General features: G+C 38.4%; 2 protein-coding genes across 2 annotated transcripts; one reads left to right on the top strand and one right to left on the bottom strand.

The window, feature by feature from the left end:
- Window positions 1–76: 76 nt before the first annotated feature.
- On the bottom strand, window positions 77–7706 carry LOC309683714 (lung adenoma susceptibility protein 2; the record flags this gene model as incomplete). The annotated part of the gene is made up of 6 exons (XM_082498035.1): window positions 77–97; window positions 507–638; window positions 2001–2109; window positions 3240–3390; window positions 4893–5669; window positions 7427–7706. The coding sequence occupies 6 exons, from the start codon at window positions 7704–7706 to the stop codon at window positions 77–79; spliced, it is 1470 nt and encodes a 489-aa protein (XP_082354161.1).
- Window positions 7707–10589: 2883 nt separating this feature from the next.
- STARD6 (StAR related lipid transfer domain containing 6) lies at window positions 10590–17006 on the top strand. The gene is made up of 6 exons (XM_082497453.1): window positions 10590–10776; window positions 10928–10977; window positions 13920–14046; window positions 15211–15328; window positions 16433–16526; window positions 16838–17006. The coding sequence occupies exons 1-6, from the start codon at window positions 10687–10689 to the stop codon at window positions 16989–16991; spliced, it is 633 nt and encodes a 210-aa protein (XP_082353579.1). The 5' UTR covers window positions 10590–10686; the 3' UTR covers window positions 16992–17006.
- The last annotated feature ends 926 nt before the right edge of the window (window positions 17007–17932 follow it).

Raw genomic sequence — 17932 nt, 5'->3', positions numbered from 1 at the left:
AAAATACCAACTCGCTGATGCCAAAGGAGGCAATTTGCCAAATACAGCATTTGAGAACAGCTGGCGTTTTAAAAATTTAATGCATGCCCCTGAAAGCCTAGAATTAACAGGGATATTATCAGAAGACAACTTTTCCAGATCTCAGCTGTTAGTAGAGCAGCAGGATTGCCTGAAATGTCGCCCTCTCCTGGCTTACAAGTAGCTCTTTCTGCAGCACCGAGGGAGGCCACTGTGGAGTTACTGACCTGCCGCAAAGTGCCCCTGCAAAGAGAGACCCCAGCGTAAGATAGCACAGAGCCTCCAATTTGCAACAGCAGCAATAAGACACAGGGGACTTGGGGCACAGCAGTCTTAGTGTATGTCCCTGATAAAAACTGGATTGAATCTGCTGGCAGTGCTCTGTCTAAGGTGACTTGAAACCAAGTCTATAAAAGGACTAACAATTTTTTTCAGAAGAGTACACAGCATATCGATATTGACAAGATATAAGGAAACTGACTACTTACTTCTTCAAACTCTTCTTTTTGCTCAGCAGTTTCATTCTGGCTTAAACTTCCCTGAATTGCTTGAAGTTTAAACAACATTTGCTTCAAAGCTTCAAGGGGTCTGGGATGATGACCTCCACAAAAAGTATTTTCCTGGACCAAAACCCAAAGATTCTGTTGACATTGCAGTACACAAAGCAAAACAACCAATTTTTGACGTTTCCCTGAAACAAGTTAAAGATTAATTTCTAGGAGTGCTTCCCTCTACCTATTCTTTAATGGTCTATTTATAAATTGTACATTGGTTCACATCTTAATTTATGCCACTGTATGGTCAGTGAAATCACTGTAAATACATACATTGTTAGGAAGATGTGAAGCAACACACAAAGGCCTCAGCCCTGGCTTGCGTAAAGTAATTCAAGAATATTAAGACTGTCAGTCCTTGTAATGCTATGACAGCAGTGCTGGAACACGTTTCAACATTTCATAACTGACAGAGCAAGTAAGCTTAATGATAAACATAGATTTATTCATATAATTAGCATCTATATGATATCTGCACATTCTATAATAAAGAAAGCAAATTAACTCAAGGTGACAAAAATTTGTGGGTAATCTAGAAATACTTATGTCTAGAAATGTCTGATGATCTAACAGAACAGGAAGCATAAAGGATGAAATAGCGAAGCAACATTCAGACAGAATAATTTGAATTACTCATGCACATCATTAGCTTTTCTATCCATTAACTCCTTAGGGAAACAGAAGTATGTGCCACAGTGGAAAAACTTAAAGGATAACGCTGTGTTTACTGCAGGATGGGAAAACAGAATCTTAGAGAAGTTAAGATTCAAGGATAATAGGGCAGAATGTAAAGAAAACATACCAGTACATAAATTAACAGTATGCCTTTCAGCTGGAATATGGGCTCAGTGCTCATATCCCTAGCTGAGAAAAGGATAAAGGGTTCATATAATCAAATTGAAAGACTGGACTATATTAAGACTGCCAAGAAGGCAATTAATAGGTAAGAATGGGAATAAAATAATGAATCAAGAGCAAATTTAATTCATGATCCAATTCCATGAGAAATATATTACTTAAGTTACCTCTTGAACTTGACTCATTCTGAACAGTACATCAGTCAGGTTAGGAAATATTTAATACAATATAGTAATATTTAGTACAACAATAACAAAGAAAAAATATTCCTTTACTCAAGCCAAGAAAGATATTATTTAATCAAAATATGAAGTGTAAAAGGCACACTATTACTAAGCAAAGCATTTTATAGTTAGATGCTTTATTAATCATAGATGTGACCAAGGGTTAGATTATAGGATTTAATAGCTGTATGAATTCATCATGCTTAAATATGACTAAACTACTGCAGTTAGACTGTCTATATATTATAGAAGAAGGAAAACCAATTTACAGGTATTCCCCCTTCTAATATTTATCAGCCTTACATGCTTTGGGGACTCTCAGAAATAAATACTTAATTTTACTGACCTTGTTTTTGTCATTTAAACAGTCTTCCAAGAATTTATGTATGATATCTGCCTTGGAGAATGGTAGAGCATTCTCCATGTCCTCACAGTACACAGGCACTGGTGGTTTGCTAAACCAACATTAAACATACAATTGAAAACATTAAGAGGTTTATAAACTAAAAGAATTGTTTTAGGATATAGTTGCTGTGATGAAACTAGCTATATTGCATCACTGTAAGACCAAGGGGGCACTGAGTAGTCCTGTCAGCACTTTGTATGTGAGACAGACACATAACTATTGTTTCCAGTTTTGCCAGTAAAAATCAACTAAACAAAAAAGGCAAGATAAGGACTTCTTAGCTGTAATTTATTACACATAGAAGTCTTTCTAATACCTGGCATTCCTCCATTAATATTCAACATCTAAAGAAAAATAGTTACCTTCTGCTTACTGACCTCTAATTCTTCTATAGTCTCTAGGGTCTTTTAATTCAAAGCTAGTAGTCTCATAGAAACAGATATTAATGAAGCCTGATTTCCAGTGATGTTCTCCTAGGTGGGCATTCTGGTGGATTACATTATTAGCCTGTCTCTCAACAGGAGCATGAGTAGTACCGTTCTATTATCACATGCAGGAATGCTGCAGTTTGAAACTTTCACTCACCTGTTAAATATTGCTAAATTAACCAATAGTTCAAAATCTTCTCGGGTAAAGGGAAACTGACAGATAACACCCAGAACCACATACACCTAGCTTCTGCTTAAAGACTGTAGGAAATTCTAGTATTGATTTTTAGCATTCTTTGATCCTATGGAATAACTTTTCAGTTCCTGAACAACTGAAATTTCACTCCCAAGACTGCTGCAGAACTTCCCAAGGCCACACCACTTTATTAAAAAATGGACAACCCACTAGTAATTCCTTTTTCATAAACTAATAAAGCTGTCAATTTAAGATTCATTAAATAATTTTTCTCTTGAAATAAGTGTTTCTTATATATCATTGATACACAAAGATAATATTAAAAGGCAACATAGTAATATTGATAGCAGTCTTTACAAATCAGTGAAAAAGGGAAAGCAGTGCACCAATATCCTGACCTTGAAATATCAAACATTTAGCACTAGCAAGAAATCTAATAGTAAATCCTTTCTTTATGCACATGGCACATCATGTTACTTGTAATCTATATACAAAAGCAATTAAATACATTATGCATTTTCATGAAGAAATTAGTCCAAAATACAAGTCACTTACAAAGCACCTGGAGCATTTTCCCATGATCTCTCTGCTCTTAATATATCTGTTGTAGAAGGACTGCCATCATTTTCCATTTTATTTGGCAAATCTTCAGTTGAGCTCTCCAGACCTCTGTCAGCCTTCAAGGCAAGTAGCTCAAGCTGGTCTTCTAAAAACCAAGAACACAATGTGTCCAACCCTCTCCAAGGGCATTATTTCCACATTACTTTTAATTTTATGTAATATTCAAAGAAAATTACTACAGATGAATGAGCACTGGAAATATTTTTGAGTATAGCCCAAATACAACTCCTTTGGTTATCTTGGTATGGCAGTATGGCATGTAAATCACCAGTTCCAAATGAGATCTGCAAGGTTCTAGCCAGGAGCATATTTAAAGTAATCAAGCATTTCCTTTCCTAATTTATGTAAACCAAGTATCATGCAGCATTCAAGATTATTTAATGTTTTTAATGTGCTTTCATGCTATAGAAAATATAATTAATATTAATTCACAATACGATGTTAAATATTACTTATTAATCCTGTAAGTTCTTAGGCTAGTTTTCTTATTATTTTGTGCTTTTTTTTCTAACAACTGTTTTAACAGACATCTGGGAGATAAATCATGCAACATATACATGCAAATCACATATACAATCACATACAGGACTTGCATTTAAAAATAGGTTGAGACAAGCACTCAAAATTACAAGACAATTCTCTTTTTTTTTTTTTATATCTAGCCTGGTCATGATTGGTAAAATTTCCTGTGTGAAAAAAAAAAAAAAAAAAGATATAACCCTGTATTTAAAGTTTATCATGCACCCACATTAGAAAGGTATTTGCAGACATTTGTATATCTGGCATTTTGTTGCTTTGAATTCATAACATAACATTTTAACTTAATTTTTATATATAACCTCCTGGAAAAAGGTAGAGATCAGTATTTATGCTTTGCATAACAAAGAAAAAAATATGTTTCTTTTTAAGTGAGTAAACAGACAGAAATGAAGGTAATTAACACTTCAAAATGTTAAACTCTCATATCAAAGCAAATCTCATTGATATTTCATAATATAAAGATGGTGATTCACCATGGGAAGACCTCCCTGCTTCGGAAGAGCGACGGCCTGCTGCAAAGAGTAGCTACATAAGAGACTCCCAAGGAAAGTCTTTACTGAAGGCACTGGATAACCTAAATATATGGGTTACAAGCATCTCCTGCTGACTGTAAAGTAGAGAAAAAGACCGCACAATAAATGGTAATTTTTACTAATTCGACAGGCTCATTTGCACTATGTTTAGGAATCTCTCTCCCCCAAGGTTACACTTCATGTAATTTAATGCTTGCAATTCTATTAAAATATTTATGGAATTACTGTCATTGTTTTGCAGTAAGGTACTAAATATGCCACTGTAATAAATACTTTGCTGTAAAAGAAATCCTTAAATATTGCTTTATATATGAGAACTTACAGTATAAATCTGCTTAACTTGGTCAACTACTAGTAAGTACTTTGAGTCATTTGTCAAAGATGGAAGTGGATAAATCTACTGTACAGTGCAGTCAGACTAACATAGCTAGAGAGTGTTGGTTTTTAAAAAATGTACATGTCTTTATACACATACCCTCAAATTTAAAAAACAAGTTATATGAAATATAGGTACCTCTGAACAGCTTTTCAGTATGTCTTGAAAATGAGTTACCAAATGGGAAGCATGCATCTGGACTGCTGCAGTTGCCACTTTCTTCTACTTTGTTACCACTTCTCAGATCTAGGCAACCATTTTGGTCAAAAAAATTAGAACTGTCTTTATCTACCAAGTGTCTTCTTTTCAGGATCTCAGAAGTTTGAGAAGAGGAAGCTTTGCCTTGTACATCAAAATTTTGACCATCACTTTCTTTAGTTGAATCAGGAAAAAGGTTGTAACTCTTAAGCCAGACTGGGAAGTGAAAATTGGGAATACTACTTATTCCCGATACACTTAGGTCTGACTTCTGACTAGTAAGCCACCTTGGATAATTCTTAACAGGCAAAGTGTTAGAGTTCTCTTCAAAAACGAAGGGTCTCGAACTTCCTTTAGAGGAGACTGAATCATACCTATCAGGTGTACACACATTGCGTTTCTTTTGGCTGAAATCTTTGTGTGGATTCTGGTGAGCAACAGCTTTCCCATTCTCCTGGAGACTGAAACCACTTTCAGTATTGAGAGATGAGGTTTGGCAAGGGCAGAAAGATGTTTGAAGTGACCGTATGTTCTGCTCGCTACTTTGATGCCTTGATTTAAAAGGGCTACGCTGGACAAAGGGCAGTGATCCATCTGCTGGGAATGCTAACAGATCATCTGTCGCAAGACTCATCAAGTCTGGGTCATGCTCAGTCTGCCTTGTAGAGGGTGAAGCAAGAAAACCCAATCCTACAGGCTGATCAAAATCATCCAATGCTGAAAAACAAAGATATTTTACATGAGTTACTAAACTTCAAGCATACCAATAGGATATATTTGGAAGATCCACCATGAAATAAAAATTTAAAGCTGAAAGATGTTGTTTACCAGGGGGACTGAACTATGGTTCTCGCAAGAGTGGTTCCATTTCTAATCTGAAGCTTGCTAAAAACATTACCAGTCAAAAGTCACCGCTCCTTTCATAGTGCAAAACATTTACAGTTTTGAAGATTTTATTTTTTAAGAGAAACAAGAAATCAACCTTCTACAGTCCATTTTTAGTTGCACATTCAGAATTGTATATTTTGCAAGTTCAGTCCTCGTAGTGACACTTCCTCCACACAGTGATGTTAGGGATGACTTCCACCATATTGAAATTAAGCACATTTACTAGAGAAAATGATGGCTAAAAGCAATAGCTTGACAGGCAAGTAGCCAGATAACAGGCCTACAGACCCATTTTGTGATTCCGCAGAAACTTACATGCTATATAAGATTCCACTTGGCAGTTTTTCAGGGAAGAATTATAGCATTAAATCTTTTTTTTTTTTTTACCTGAAACTGTGGAGCACTTTGATTCATGAAAATCAGCTAGTACCTGGAAGTTATTTTTCTTGCTTTCACTTAATATCAGAAAGTGAAATCTATATATTACAGACTTATAACATACAAAACATACACACAGACAAGCTAATACATGAACGGAGCTAACGAGACTTCTGCAAAGAACAGCAACAGAGAAATTTCAGAGTAAAATGTGCTCAGATGACATCTTTCATAGAACAGTTTCTCATTTTTAGTGATAATCAGAATGCTTATTTTTGTTTGGAATATCAGTTAAACTTAAGTAGATGGTTTGTATTAGAAAAATATAAACCTAAAGCTAAACACAGCTAAAAAGTGGCCATCTTGATAAGAGAAAGAAAAGAAAGGTGTGAAGCTAGAGGAAGGTTATAGGCTACAGTGAAAAAAAAAAAGCCCCGAATAACACAATATGCTACCTAAATTGTGCCTGCCAATGCAACCCAGGCAAGCATCCTTTTTCAGGTACAAAGTTTGCCTGTACTTAGGACTTTGTTATTTTAGATGTAATGGGCAAAGCATTTCCAATATAAATTAGCTTAGGCAGTCATCTATTCTAGATCTTCTCATAAAAGTTCATATAATCAATTAAATATTGATTATAATGACAATAATAATGAAAAAAGCCAATTCAAGCCCATATACATTACACAGTTGGGTTAGACTTCAGAGCCAAAAGTACATTCCATAAAAATCAATGGCTAAGAGGCAAATTTTGTTCTAAGACAAAGCAGAGTTTAAAGGAACTCCCTCAATTAATTAGATTCTGATGTTACTTACTCTGGAAAGGAAACAGATTTTTTTTTTTCATGACTCAGGTTTAAGCAATGATTTACACTGTCTTTAGCATATATTCCCATATAGAAAATACAATTTCTATTCCATACTCTGGAATTTATTATTGCATGTATGAGCATGGTCATGAATTTTCACCAATCCACCAAGCTTTTACAGAAAAGCTTTACCGAGAATGACAAATATTGCTGGCCGTGACCAAGCGTCATTTACTATACCATAAAGACTTGCAAGCGGTTGTGCAGGGAATATTCCTTCAACAAAACACACCTGGTGTGAGACAAGTAGATGCAATACCATTGGCAATGAAAATAAAAAAAAAAAACAAACCAGCAAACACGAAAACTTATTAAAAGGCATATTTGCACAAGACATACCACGTTTTTCTTTGGCATGACGCTTTGAAAATTTAACTTGTTTGGGAGTGCTTTGGCATATGCAGATTTTTCCAGTGCTTATTTCTGGAGATGTGAGACTTAAATCAAAATCTTCAATATAAGCTTCCAAAGCCTCAGATGCAGAGCTGTAAAACTTGTCCTTGTAGTGAATCAAACTGTTCGAGTATGGATTATTGCTGTCAATGCTATAGCGTGCTAAAAGAGAAGATACTGTTGAATCAGGAGAGCAGACGCTGCTTTCTTCTATTGAGCTTGTCATGGTTTTTATCCAGGTTTCTGTTAGAATCCTCACTCATCTTTTTAATCAATCTAAACAGAAAAAGAAACAAAACTGCAAGTGATCATCTACACTGAAATGTCTCTTCACAAGCTGTAAAGCACCTAGGATTTTTTACTTTTGTTATGCAATTTTATTATTTTTCCTAAAAATACACTATTTTGCCATTCAACTTGCCGCCTTTCAAAAAAGTTTGTCATATACATGCACCGCTCCTAGTAAAGTAAAAGGCAGAAAATAAAGGCTCTGTTAAAAGAGATAACAATAAGGAATCATAGAATCATAGGGTTGGAAGGGACCTCTGGAGATCATCTAGTCCAACCCCCCTGCCAGAGCAGGAAGACTTCTTGTATACTGAAACTTTAGTAATAGGAAAAAAAAGAAATATAACAAGAGCAGGAAAATCCAGCTCCTCGCTAGTTCTAGAGGAACCTCAGTACCCTGCTTTCGCAAGAACTGGATTTCACGTAAGAACTGCTGACGTTTGTCACCAAATATATCATTCAGCAAAGACACACAGAGATATCATAACTTTTGATTCAGAACCAGCACAAGAGAGTAGTGTTCATAGACAAAACCAGGAGTAGCTTAAGTAGTATGAAAGACTAACAACTCAATGTAACAAAAGGAGGAAGCCATTACCCTTGCAGATATTTTTATATAACCAGAATGGGTACACACAGCAAGAGAATTTTACAAGCCACATAGGAGCACTTAGAGTTGTCTTATCTATGCAATTTGTAACCCCATAAACTGTAAGTTTTAGAGCTGGAAGTGCAGGCTTGTTCCAAATGCTGTAAATCACAACAGTCAAGGTCACAGAAAGAAACCCAAGAGTTCATTTCATACCTGTAGGTAAAACACCATTTGAGAAATCTATTAGGGCATTATGGAAACAGGTACTGTATAACAATGAACAAAGACTAATAATTTTGTTATAGCCAATACCACGTGCATACAAGGGTCACCACACGACAGCAGCGTAAGGATTTATATGAAAAAGGCACAGTGGGGAGCGGCTCTTCCGAGGCCTAAGTGGTTTTCCCCAGCTTTCCAGTGGTTTTGCCCAGGAAGCCGAGCAGGCGGGCTCAGCACCGGCCCGAGAGCCCCGCGACCGGCACAGAGGCCTCTCGGGCCCCCTCCTCACACAAAACCCCCCGGGAGAGGCAGGGCGGGCCCGTACGGGCAAGACCCAGCCGCGGCGGGCACCCGCGGCCCCCTTCTCCTCACAAAATAAACAGCCAGCGCAGGGACAAAAAAGCACCCAAAGCAGCACAGCCCCTCCGCGCCGCCACGAGGGTACACCACCCTAGTTCCTACCCCTCCCCAGCCCGGCAGCCCCGGCCATCCCCACCCTACATCAGCCGCTCCTCCGCGCTTTGCCGCGAAGCGGTTTTGAAGGGACCGCGCCCCTTGACAAAATGGCGGCGCGCAGGCGCGGCCGCGCGGCCCTACGGGAGTTGTAGTCGAAGCCCGCCTCGCTCCGGCCGGACTACACCTCCCGGCATGCCCCGCGGCGGGAAGGCGGGAAGGCGGGGCGGGCCCGGTGCCGGTGTCTTCATTTCGCGCCGCGCCGCTGAGGTGAGGTGAGTGTGATCTGCTGTCGTCTCCTTTCCCTCCTGTCCTGAGCTCCCGTTGGTGGGGCAGTCCGCCCGCCGCTTCGCCCAGGCCGTAAGTCGCCCGGCCCCGCTCGCGCGGGGTGGGAGCCGCGCCTCAGGGCCGCCTCGGCGAGGGTGAGGGTCCCGCTGGGAGGCCTTCGGCTCCCTTGGTCAGCGCTCCCCTGGTCGGCGCTCCCCTCAGTGTGGTGAGGGGCCCGGCCGGCCCGGCACTTCGCTGCATTCGTGCCCGGCTGAGGGTGTGTGGTGCGCTGTGCCCCAGCGCTTGGTGGGCAGCCCTCCTTCGGGGCCAGATCCCACCGAGGGGGCTCTGGAAGAGTCTGTGCAGCCCATTGCATGGGACAGACCCCTAAAGGTGTAGCTTTGAAGTTAATTTTGTGGAAGAGACTGGTCCAGAAGCGTGCAGCGGTATTGGGCTGAGAAACACAGTTGATGTTCTTATGAGAAAGAGCTCCCTGAGAGATCATAGAATTGCAGAATGGTTTGGGTTGAAAGGGACCTCAAAGACCATTTCATTCCAGCCCCCCTGCCCTGGGCAGGGACACCCCCCCCCAGCCCAGGTTGCTCCAAGCCCCCTCCAACCCGGCCTTGAACACCTCCGGGGATGGGGCAGCCACAGCTGCTCGGGGCAGTTTGTTCCAGTGCCTCACCACCCTCAGAGTGAAAAATTTCTTCCTAATATCTTATCTAAATCTCCCTTTTTTCAGTATGATTGCGGTATGTGTTGGGTGTGGGGAGGTGGGGAGCTCCAGCAGGCTGGAGGTGTCAGCGCTGTGGAGGGCTGGGTGGAGGGTGGCTTCTGCAACCTCCCACGATTGCTGGAGCCGGGCCTCTCGCTTGCCAAAGAGTTTTCACAATAGCACAGCCTATAATGATTGTTGCATAAAGCCCTGATGTAAGAGAAATCTCTGTTCAGTTGTTTGAGCCTCGTGTGTTTTAACTGTACAGGTTGGCTACTAGTCTATTGACTTTGGCAAATCGTGGCTGAATCAGAATCTCAGGGGATAAGCTGTATAAGGAGGGGAAGTTTTAATGTGGAGTAATGACGGATTTAATATGGAGTAAACAGTGTATCTCACTAGATGCTGTAATTCATTCTCAAGTTCCAGACCAATGGTTACTTCTCAGTATCCCAGACTGGAAGTCAATTCTAGAATTTTGTTTAAATAATGAATATCTTTTTCTGAAATCAAGTATGATGATTAAAAAATTAATTTGCTAAAAATACTCGGTTGACTTATACTAAAGCCTGCAGAAAGAACACAGGGATGAGCTCTGTGGTTTTTGCTCTTTAAGGAGCGCTTTTATCATATACCAGCAAATTACTTTTAAATCTTTACAGGTAAATGGACTACAAGAAAATTGCGGATGAAGTTTCAGAAAAAATTTTATCATACAGTCAAGATACTTCAGGATGGAGAGTGATAAAAGTTTCAGTAAGAAAATATTAGTTAATATTGTTTATGAAGTTATTTTTTATTAAATACATTTTGTTGCAAAAAGTGTTTAAAACTGTTTTCCTTTAAAAATTAGTTGGCATCTCTTTATCAACTGCTAAGTTTTTATTTTTCCTTTTTCTACTTTGAGAAAAATGTTACAGTTTCTTCAAAGCCTTCAAAAGAGTATGCAGGAAACATGTAAGTATTTACATTTTGTTTGTTATTGTAATGCATAACAACGCCTTTTTTGACCAGTGACACCCACAGTTGAAATGGAAAAGTTAACCATGTTCTGTCCTTCATGAAAGTGTTAATTTTAGTTAGCTGTAGAGAAGATTTTTCACTGTGGTTTCCCTGGGTCAGCAGTAGGGCTGGGATACAAGAGATGGATTTCCCAAGCAATTTTCGAATGTGCTCTGAAAATGAAATACTATATAACACTTACTAATATGGAATAAGTAGATATGAAGTCACAGTTTTGGCCTGAAGTCAGTGACTCTTCCTGGTGGAATACTCTATTCAAGCCATTACATCTTACCAGCTGGGCTTTGCTTTTCACCCCTTCGTGCTTGTGAGATGACTGATACTCACACATACAGACATGCTTACGCTCTCGCTCTACCTTATCTGTCCTTTCTACCTTTTTCTTTCTGGTACCCGAAACTGAACTAACTGTACTGAGAATGAGAAGATCATATAATCTCTAGAGGAGCAACTTTATCTGTCCTTCCTCTTCTTTAGTGATGAATTCTCTGCAGTTGTTAAGCAGCTAGATTTGGCGCAAAGGGTGGAATTAGGCGAGACAGACTAAGATGGTCTCACAGCTTGCTGTCACTGATAGAGTTGGCTCAACTCTTTACATTCCTCCCCTCCTCTTCCCTACCCCTCTCCTGGCTCTTCGATCCTGCTTCTCAGTTATGGTGACTGTGGCACTCAGATGTTTGTTTACCAAACTGATTCAGCTCATTAAACCAGGGGAAAACAAAAAAAAAATTAACTGAAGTGAATTGTGCAAAAGCACAAGGACACATGCAACATGTCCTTAGCTTCTCTCACTCTTTTTTTTTTTTTAAATGCCTAATGGGTATTAAATTATGTTGAATGCCAATCTAGACAGATAGGCAGTAGAGAAAATTTGCATCTGATTTTTTTTTTTTTGTTCACAATACAATGAGATGGTTGTGATCAGTGGTATTCCAAATGAAAAAGTCTTGCCTGGTTTTCTGATTATTTCTGAAGGTTTGCGCAAAGAAGGCATTAATTACAGAAGACAGTGCTATATCACTAGTATTACAGAAGAATTACTCTACAGTATTATAATGGAAAATAGCTGTAATATTTCATTAGAATATATTAGAAGTACTACTGTTATCTTAATAAGAATTTGCATACTTTGTATGTGGCATTAGTAGTGTATTTCACATCTTATTTCAGTACAGGCGGATGTGAGGGTATGAAAGTCTCATGCTTTCTGCCATTTGGTACAGGAAGCCAGAATCTTTCATTCTTTATTTTTGTACAAATCTTTGTCACATTAACAAGAAGTACTGGTCCATAGCATGTCTTTTGTGAAGGAGTACTGTTTCCAGGAGAAAAAGTATAGCTGTTGGCATTTTCAGTTTGACATTGAATATTTATTAACAGCATATCACAAATGCCAGTTGTGTTTTTTTTTTTAATAGGCAGGAGTATTATCAGTTTGCTTTACTTGCTAAAAGAAATCAGTATGGGGTCTGGTAGTGAAAAGCAATAGAGAATCCTTACTTCAGTCAGGTGAAATATTTTCAGCAGAGTTCAGGGAAGCATTAAGGTGATTGTTCAAGGCTGAATAGGATTTTGTTTGGAATTATGTCACCTAGGCTCAAGAAAGTCAATGAAGTATGCATTTCAGTTTGTCTAAGGTAGCGAGACTAGATTTGGTGATCCAGGCAGTCTTTACCAGGTTTACTTCCTCTTTTTCCAGTGTTCTCAATAATCTGCTGTAAAAACTGGAAATTGAGGTTTTTCACAAGTGTGCCCTTTCTTTTATTCTAGCAGCTGTGTCTTTCAGAAGCCTCGCCTAGAAGAAGTCCTCCTGATTAACCCCTCACACTGAGTTTAGGAGAGAAGATATTACAGGATGCAGGCGAGAGCTGCTTAGGAGATGGGTAAACATAAGTTCATGGGAGTTATGGAATTAAAGGATGTATTCAAATATTAATATGCTGGTTTTAACGGGTTCTGCCAAAGCTACAGTCACTATTTTTGATAGGTATTAAAATGTTTTCTGCCACCATTGGAGCTGCTGTAGTTAGTGGAGAAGCAAGTTTCTGGAGCAGTCATATACGCCCACACTGCTCGCTCCACCAAGGCAGTAAGTGGTGACAAGAGTTGCTGCAGGTGAAGAAACAGGTCCATGATTTTACAGGCCCTCTGTGTTTGGATTTGAACGTGGCTATCTTTGCTCTTTTGGACTTACACTCATGCATCATCAGGGTCTATAAATCTGGCTTCGTGTTTCTTAAACTGTTTGCAAGCATAGTCTCCTTTGAGTTCATCTGTCATCTTGCAGCATCCTTCACCTTTGCGTTTAATTGCTGTCTGTGAGTGCCTACTGTCGTGATTCACAGTTTCTCCAGGAACTAGGTGTGAGAATTATCAGTATTAGTGAGCAGTTCCCAGCATTGCAGGAGCTTCCTATTTCCTTGTGAGAGACTTCTCTCCCCCCCGTGAACTTTCCCTTGAACTCCTCAGAAGATTATGAACAAAAGTTGGAGAAATTCCAGGATGTGCTAGTTCATAAATAGTGAGAAGATTTGCAATCAGTGTCAAAATGGATTGGCAGTATCTATATAGAAAGAGTAAATTAATAGATGAATTGCACATATTTAAATTAGCAGGTTCCTATTTAATAGCTCACAAATAATTCATTTAAAATGTATGGTGTCAAGAATGTAATGGTCTCAAAAATCAGTTACAGAATAATAATTTTTGTTACTACTTGAATTTTAATCGATCCATCAAGTGCAATCACATTCATGTGCTTTACCTCATTATAGCTTGGCATCCCCAACTGCTAGATGCTTATTATTGTATAACTCATTTTTCTGCTTCATAAAAGTGAATTCAATATCTGCTTTTTTTTTTTTTACACAATCTAGATACCGTGGAGAAGGGATAATTAAGGAAGTCCCTAGTAAAATTATTCCTTTTATGTATCTTCCTGAATACCGAAACAAATGGGACAAAGCATTGCAATCTTACAAGCTGTTAGAAAGGATTGACCAGGTAATACGATAATTTAATACAAAGATTTTATTTTAACTCTTTCTGTATGAATTATGGTGACTAAAAAGACCTCTACTGGGACAAAAAATGCTCTCGATATGAAATACATCTGGGTTGGTAAAAACTTCTGAACCTGCTGCTTATGAAAAATGGGTATGAAATATGTGCCTCCCCTTAGGAGTTAAATATTTAGGGTGATTTAAAAATTAGGGTAAATTTAAATATTTATTATGAAACAGATCTCCTCAGGCATGCCAAGAATTCAGTCTGTGGAAAACAACAGAAGTCTCCATCAAGTGTAGGATGAGACACAATGACAACAAGGTGTAGGGAAGCTCCCGTCTCAGCGAGCGTTGTTTACACAAATTTAAAAAGTCACCAAAGTTAAAGACATGGAAATGGAATTGGTGTTGTACTAGTGCTGTGAGATACTGTGTGCTCTGAGTTCCAGTTGCCTGGAGTGTTGTCTCGGGCACTCTGGAAACCCAGAACTCAAAATTCCTGTGAAGAACCTCAGTTCTGTGTTGGCTGGCTTTGATCTAACCGCTTGAGAGATGGCCCTGTGTATGATGGAGAGAGGTCTCAGAACATATTATACCTGTATGAATGACTTAAGTGTATGAAAGTGCTCCCTAAACCAAGGGAAAAAACCCCCAATCCTTCCATTTTTGTCTTCCCTGAACCTCTCTCTTGCTTTCCTCTCCCCAGATCTGCTGGAGTCAGGCAGATGTTAGGATGTACGTGTACTGTATCTTCTTTGCTTTTTTTGGAACTGAGTTAGTTTAACAAATTATTATACATCTTTGTCCTAGAACTCAATGTGCAATCTAGCATGTCTGTTTTAATGCAAATAGGCATTGTAGCTCCACTAAATGTGGATGCTACATGTGCAGATTTTGAGGTTTTCCACACAGAAACTATACTCCTCTAACCTAGGCCACAAGGAATGGCCGTGACCCCTACCCTGTGCTACTGGAAGATCCCTTTCCCGGCTCTCGTGTTAGTTCAGCACTAACTAGATACAGGAGCTTTTGTCTTATGCTAACAAACAGGAATCCATTTTTGCCACATTCTCATTATTCAACATGTAATGCTGCTTTGCCAATTAACTAAAACTTAGCTTCTTACATACTAATTCAAAAAACGACTTTCACTTGCTTGTAGGACACTGGTATATATCACAGTGTAACGCACAGTTACGGTATGGGACTGATTTCATCAAGAGATTTTGTTGACTTGCTGCATGTTAAACCATACCCTGGTGATATCCTTACAACTAACTGTAAGTTGCGAGTAACTGCTGCGTGTTTTCTTATTTTGGCTGCGTTCTGGAAATCCTAAGGTGAATGGCTGCAGAGTAAGTCCTGCAGCCTAATCCCAGTGTAGAGTATATTACTCTGTGTGTGGTTTTCCTGATGTTAATGCTCCCCTCCTGTTTATCGCCGAAACAAAGTTGCCTTTTTTAATACTGGAACTATCAAAATTGATCTTCAAAGAAAATACAGTGTTGTCTATTCTCCTGTTATGCCTCTATTTGAAAAATGGAAAAAAAAGCAGTAGTAGTAGTATGAGGAAGCTAGAATTTATTATTTCGCTATCTAAATTAAGTGTTTATTTAAAAATAAACACTTTTCTGTATTTAGCTGGCTTCCTGACCAAATGCTACTTGCCTGATATGCTATTCCCAGAGTGAACTGCTTATCTGTGCTGTATTTGATTCTCTCTTGAGTTTGGCTCTGTAAACTTACACAAAATGTAAAATGATTAATATTGCAACTGTATGGCCAGCCAGGAAAATCTCTCACTGCTGCTTCATTTCTGTGCTAATCTTTTTTCCTTTGTGTGGATCGTAGTACATGGCAGAAAACAACATTTTTCATCTTGGAACTTTACTGACCTATCATCTTTTTTTCAAGCTATATGCTTACAATGTTTTGTTATGCGAAAGTAATGGATAACTAAACAAAACAACCCCTCCTGACTACTGCTGTGCATGTGTGCAGCAATTTCCTCATCTTCTCTGCAATCCCATTTACTAATTAATGACATCTGCTGACAAACTGGCTTATTTGTCCAGAACTAAGCCACACCTCAGGTGTGGTAGGTATGTGTAATCACGTCTCAAGGATAATACTTTTGGGTATGCCTGCTTAAACATCTATAGAAATTTTTACATGTATTTAACTACTTGCACAAATATTTAATGTCCTTTAGGTGCTCTAAATACAGAATGAAATTGCTAAACACATCAGTGACCGTATTGCGAGATCTTGTACTGTCCCATAGTAGCTGGACTAGTTTCTTGTTTTTTAAAAGGTATTTTTGAGTCATGTGATTGACATATGTAATTGATTTGATTTTGTTTTTTGTGTGTGGTAACTTACAGCTGTCAGCGTAGAATACGCCAGCTGCCCTCCAACTCCCTCTTGTGTCCGAGGCTATAACAATCCCTGTGGATATGTGTGTTCACCTTTGCCAGAGTAAGTATTTGAAGTCCCCTTATATCAGCATCTTTGGTTACTCAGTTGTCTTCTCTATACAATGTTTAAAATTTACTGAACCACTCAACTTTTTTTTATTTAAATTTTATTAAGACAGTTTTATTTTGGGGAAACAGAGTTTTATGCAGATCACTTTTGTGACTATCTTTTGAAGCAATTGAAACTTTTATACATCCTCCACTTTTTCATATTAGCAATTTCAACAGAGATGGACTATAATTGTAAACACTTGCACATCTCAGTAAGTTTCATAGCAAGAGTTAACAAGGATTTTGCTCCTTTCATGACAGGAATCCAGAGCATTCTAAGCTAGTTGTATTTATTCAGCCAGAACTAGGAGGAATGCTTCCAGGTTCTGTAGTGGAGACAGCATTACCTACTACTCTCATAAACTTAATCACTGAAACGAGAGCTGGACTGAAAGGCTTGAAAGACCGTAATTAAACGTAAGTGGAAAATAATAAGCACTTAAGTCGCAAGCATCTTTTCCTTGGATTAATTTTTAAAGTAGATGATGGACTTTATTTTAATTGCGGTTTATGTGGAAATGTATAAAACAACTGTTAAAATGGTGAATGCTGGTTTTCTCTGTTCTTTGGAATGATGCAAGAATTTACACTTGAAGTGCCACCCAAATACAGGATGTCACTTTCAATGTAATCAGGTGATGTTTTGTAATATTTTTGCACTTTATATGCAGAGTATATATATACATATACACACACAGGAGAGAATGGTGATATAACTTACAGCAATGTTAAAACACAGGAGTCAAATATTTTGCCGTAGCTTTAAACACACTTTGATAAATTCTCACCTCAATTACAAACTCTTGACTGAAATCAAGCGAACATCTTGTGTACTAGAGATTTAAAACATGTTTATTAACTATAAGTGTGCAAGTATGATTAGCAACTATTTCAATGTTTTGGAATTAAGTATTTGAAAAAAAGCCTGGTTAATTTGTATATAGTGTCTCATTAAAAGCTGCTCTTTATACACAGAGTTGTTTGTCATTTTCTGAATCCTGGGCACCAAACCTAAACAATTTTTATATGCTGACTAATTTCCAGGAACAAGCTGGTGATATGATTCATTTGGAAGTAATGTTTCCCATCACCCCTTAGTATTTCTAGTACCTCTAGTTCCGAGTCAACTGCAGGAAATAGTGATAGCCATGTGAATAGCAACTTCCATGACAAATCACACACAGCGGTGCAAATTAAAGAATAATGTGAAAATGTCTATCGTCTTCTCTGCTCAGTCCCCTCCCAAGTTGTTAGAACAATTAACTGCATACATGGTATAACTCAATGAAAATTAAAGTAAAAATTCCTCCTCTCCAGTCAGCGTGTTAAGGTATTACTAATGAATACTAAAATATG

This window comes from Vanellus vanellus (genome assembly GCF_965231255.1).
Source record: "Vanellus vanellus genome assembly, chromosome: Z".
NCBI classification, from domain to species: Eukaryota; Metazoa; Chordata; class Aves; order Charadriiformes; family Charadriidae; genus Vanellus; species Vanellus vanellus.
Note: the sequence above shows the minus strand (reverse complement) of the source record. Positions and strands in the feature narration are given on the sequence as shown.

What these genes read in the sequence shown, in the direction of transcription:
- STARD6 (XM_082497453.1), top strand. Translation starts at nt 10,687, where the DNA reads ATGGACTACAAGAAAATTGCGGATGAAGTTTCAGAAAAAATTTTATCA. An exon ending in GGAGAGTGATAAAAGTTTCA is followed by an intron (nt 10,777 to 10,927) that starts GTAAGAAAATAT and finishes TTCTACTTTGAG; the next exon opens with AAAAATGTTACAGTTTCTTC. An exon ending in TGATATCCTTACAACTAACT is followed by an intron (nt 15,329 to 16,432) that starts GTAAGTTGCGAG and finishes GGTAACTTACAG; the next exon opens with CTGTCAGCGTAGAATACGCC.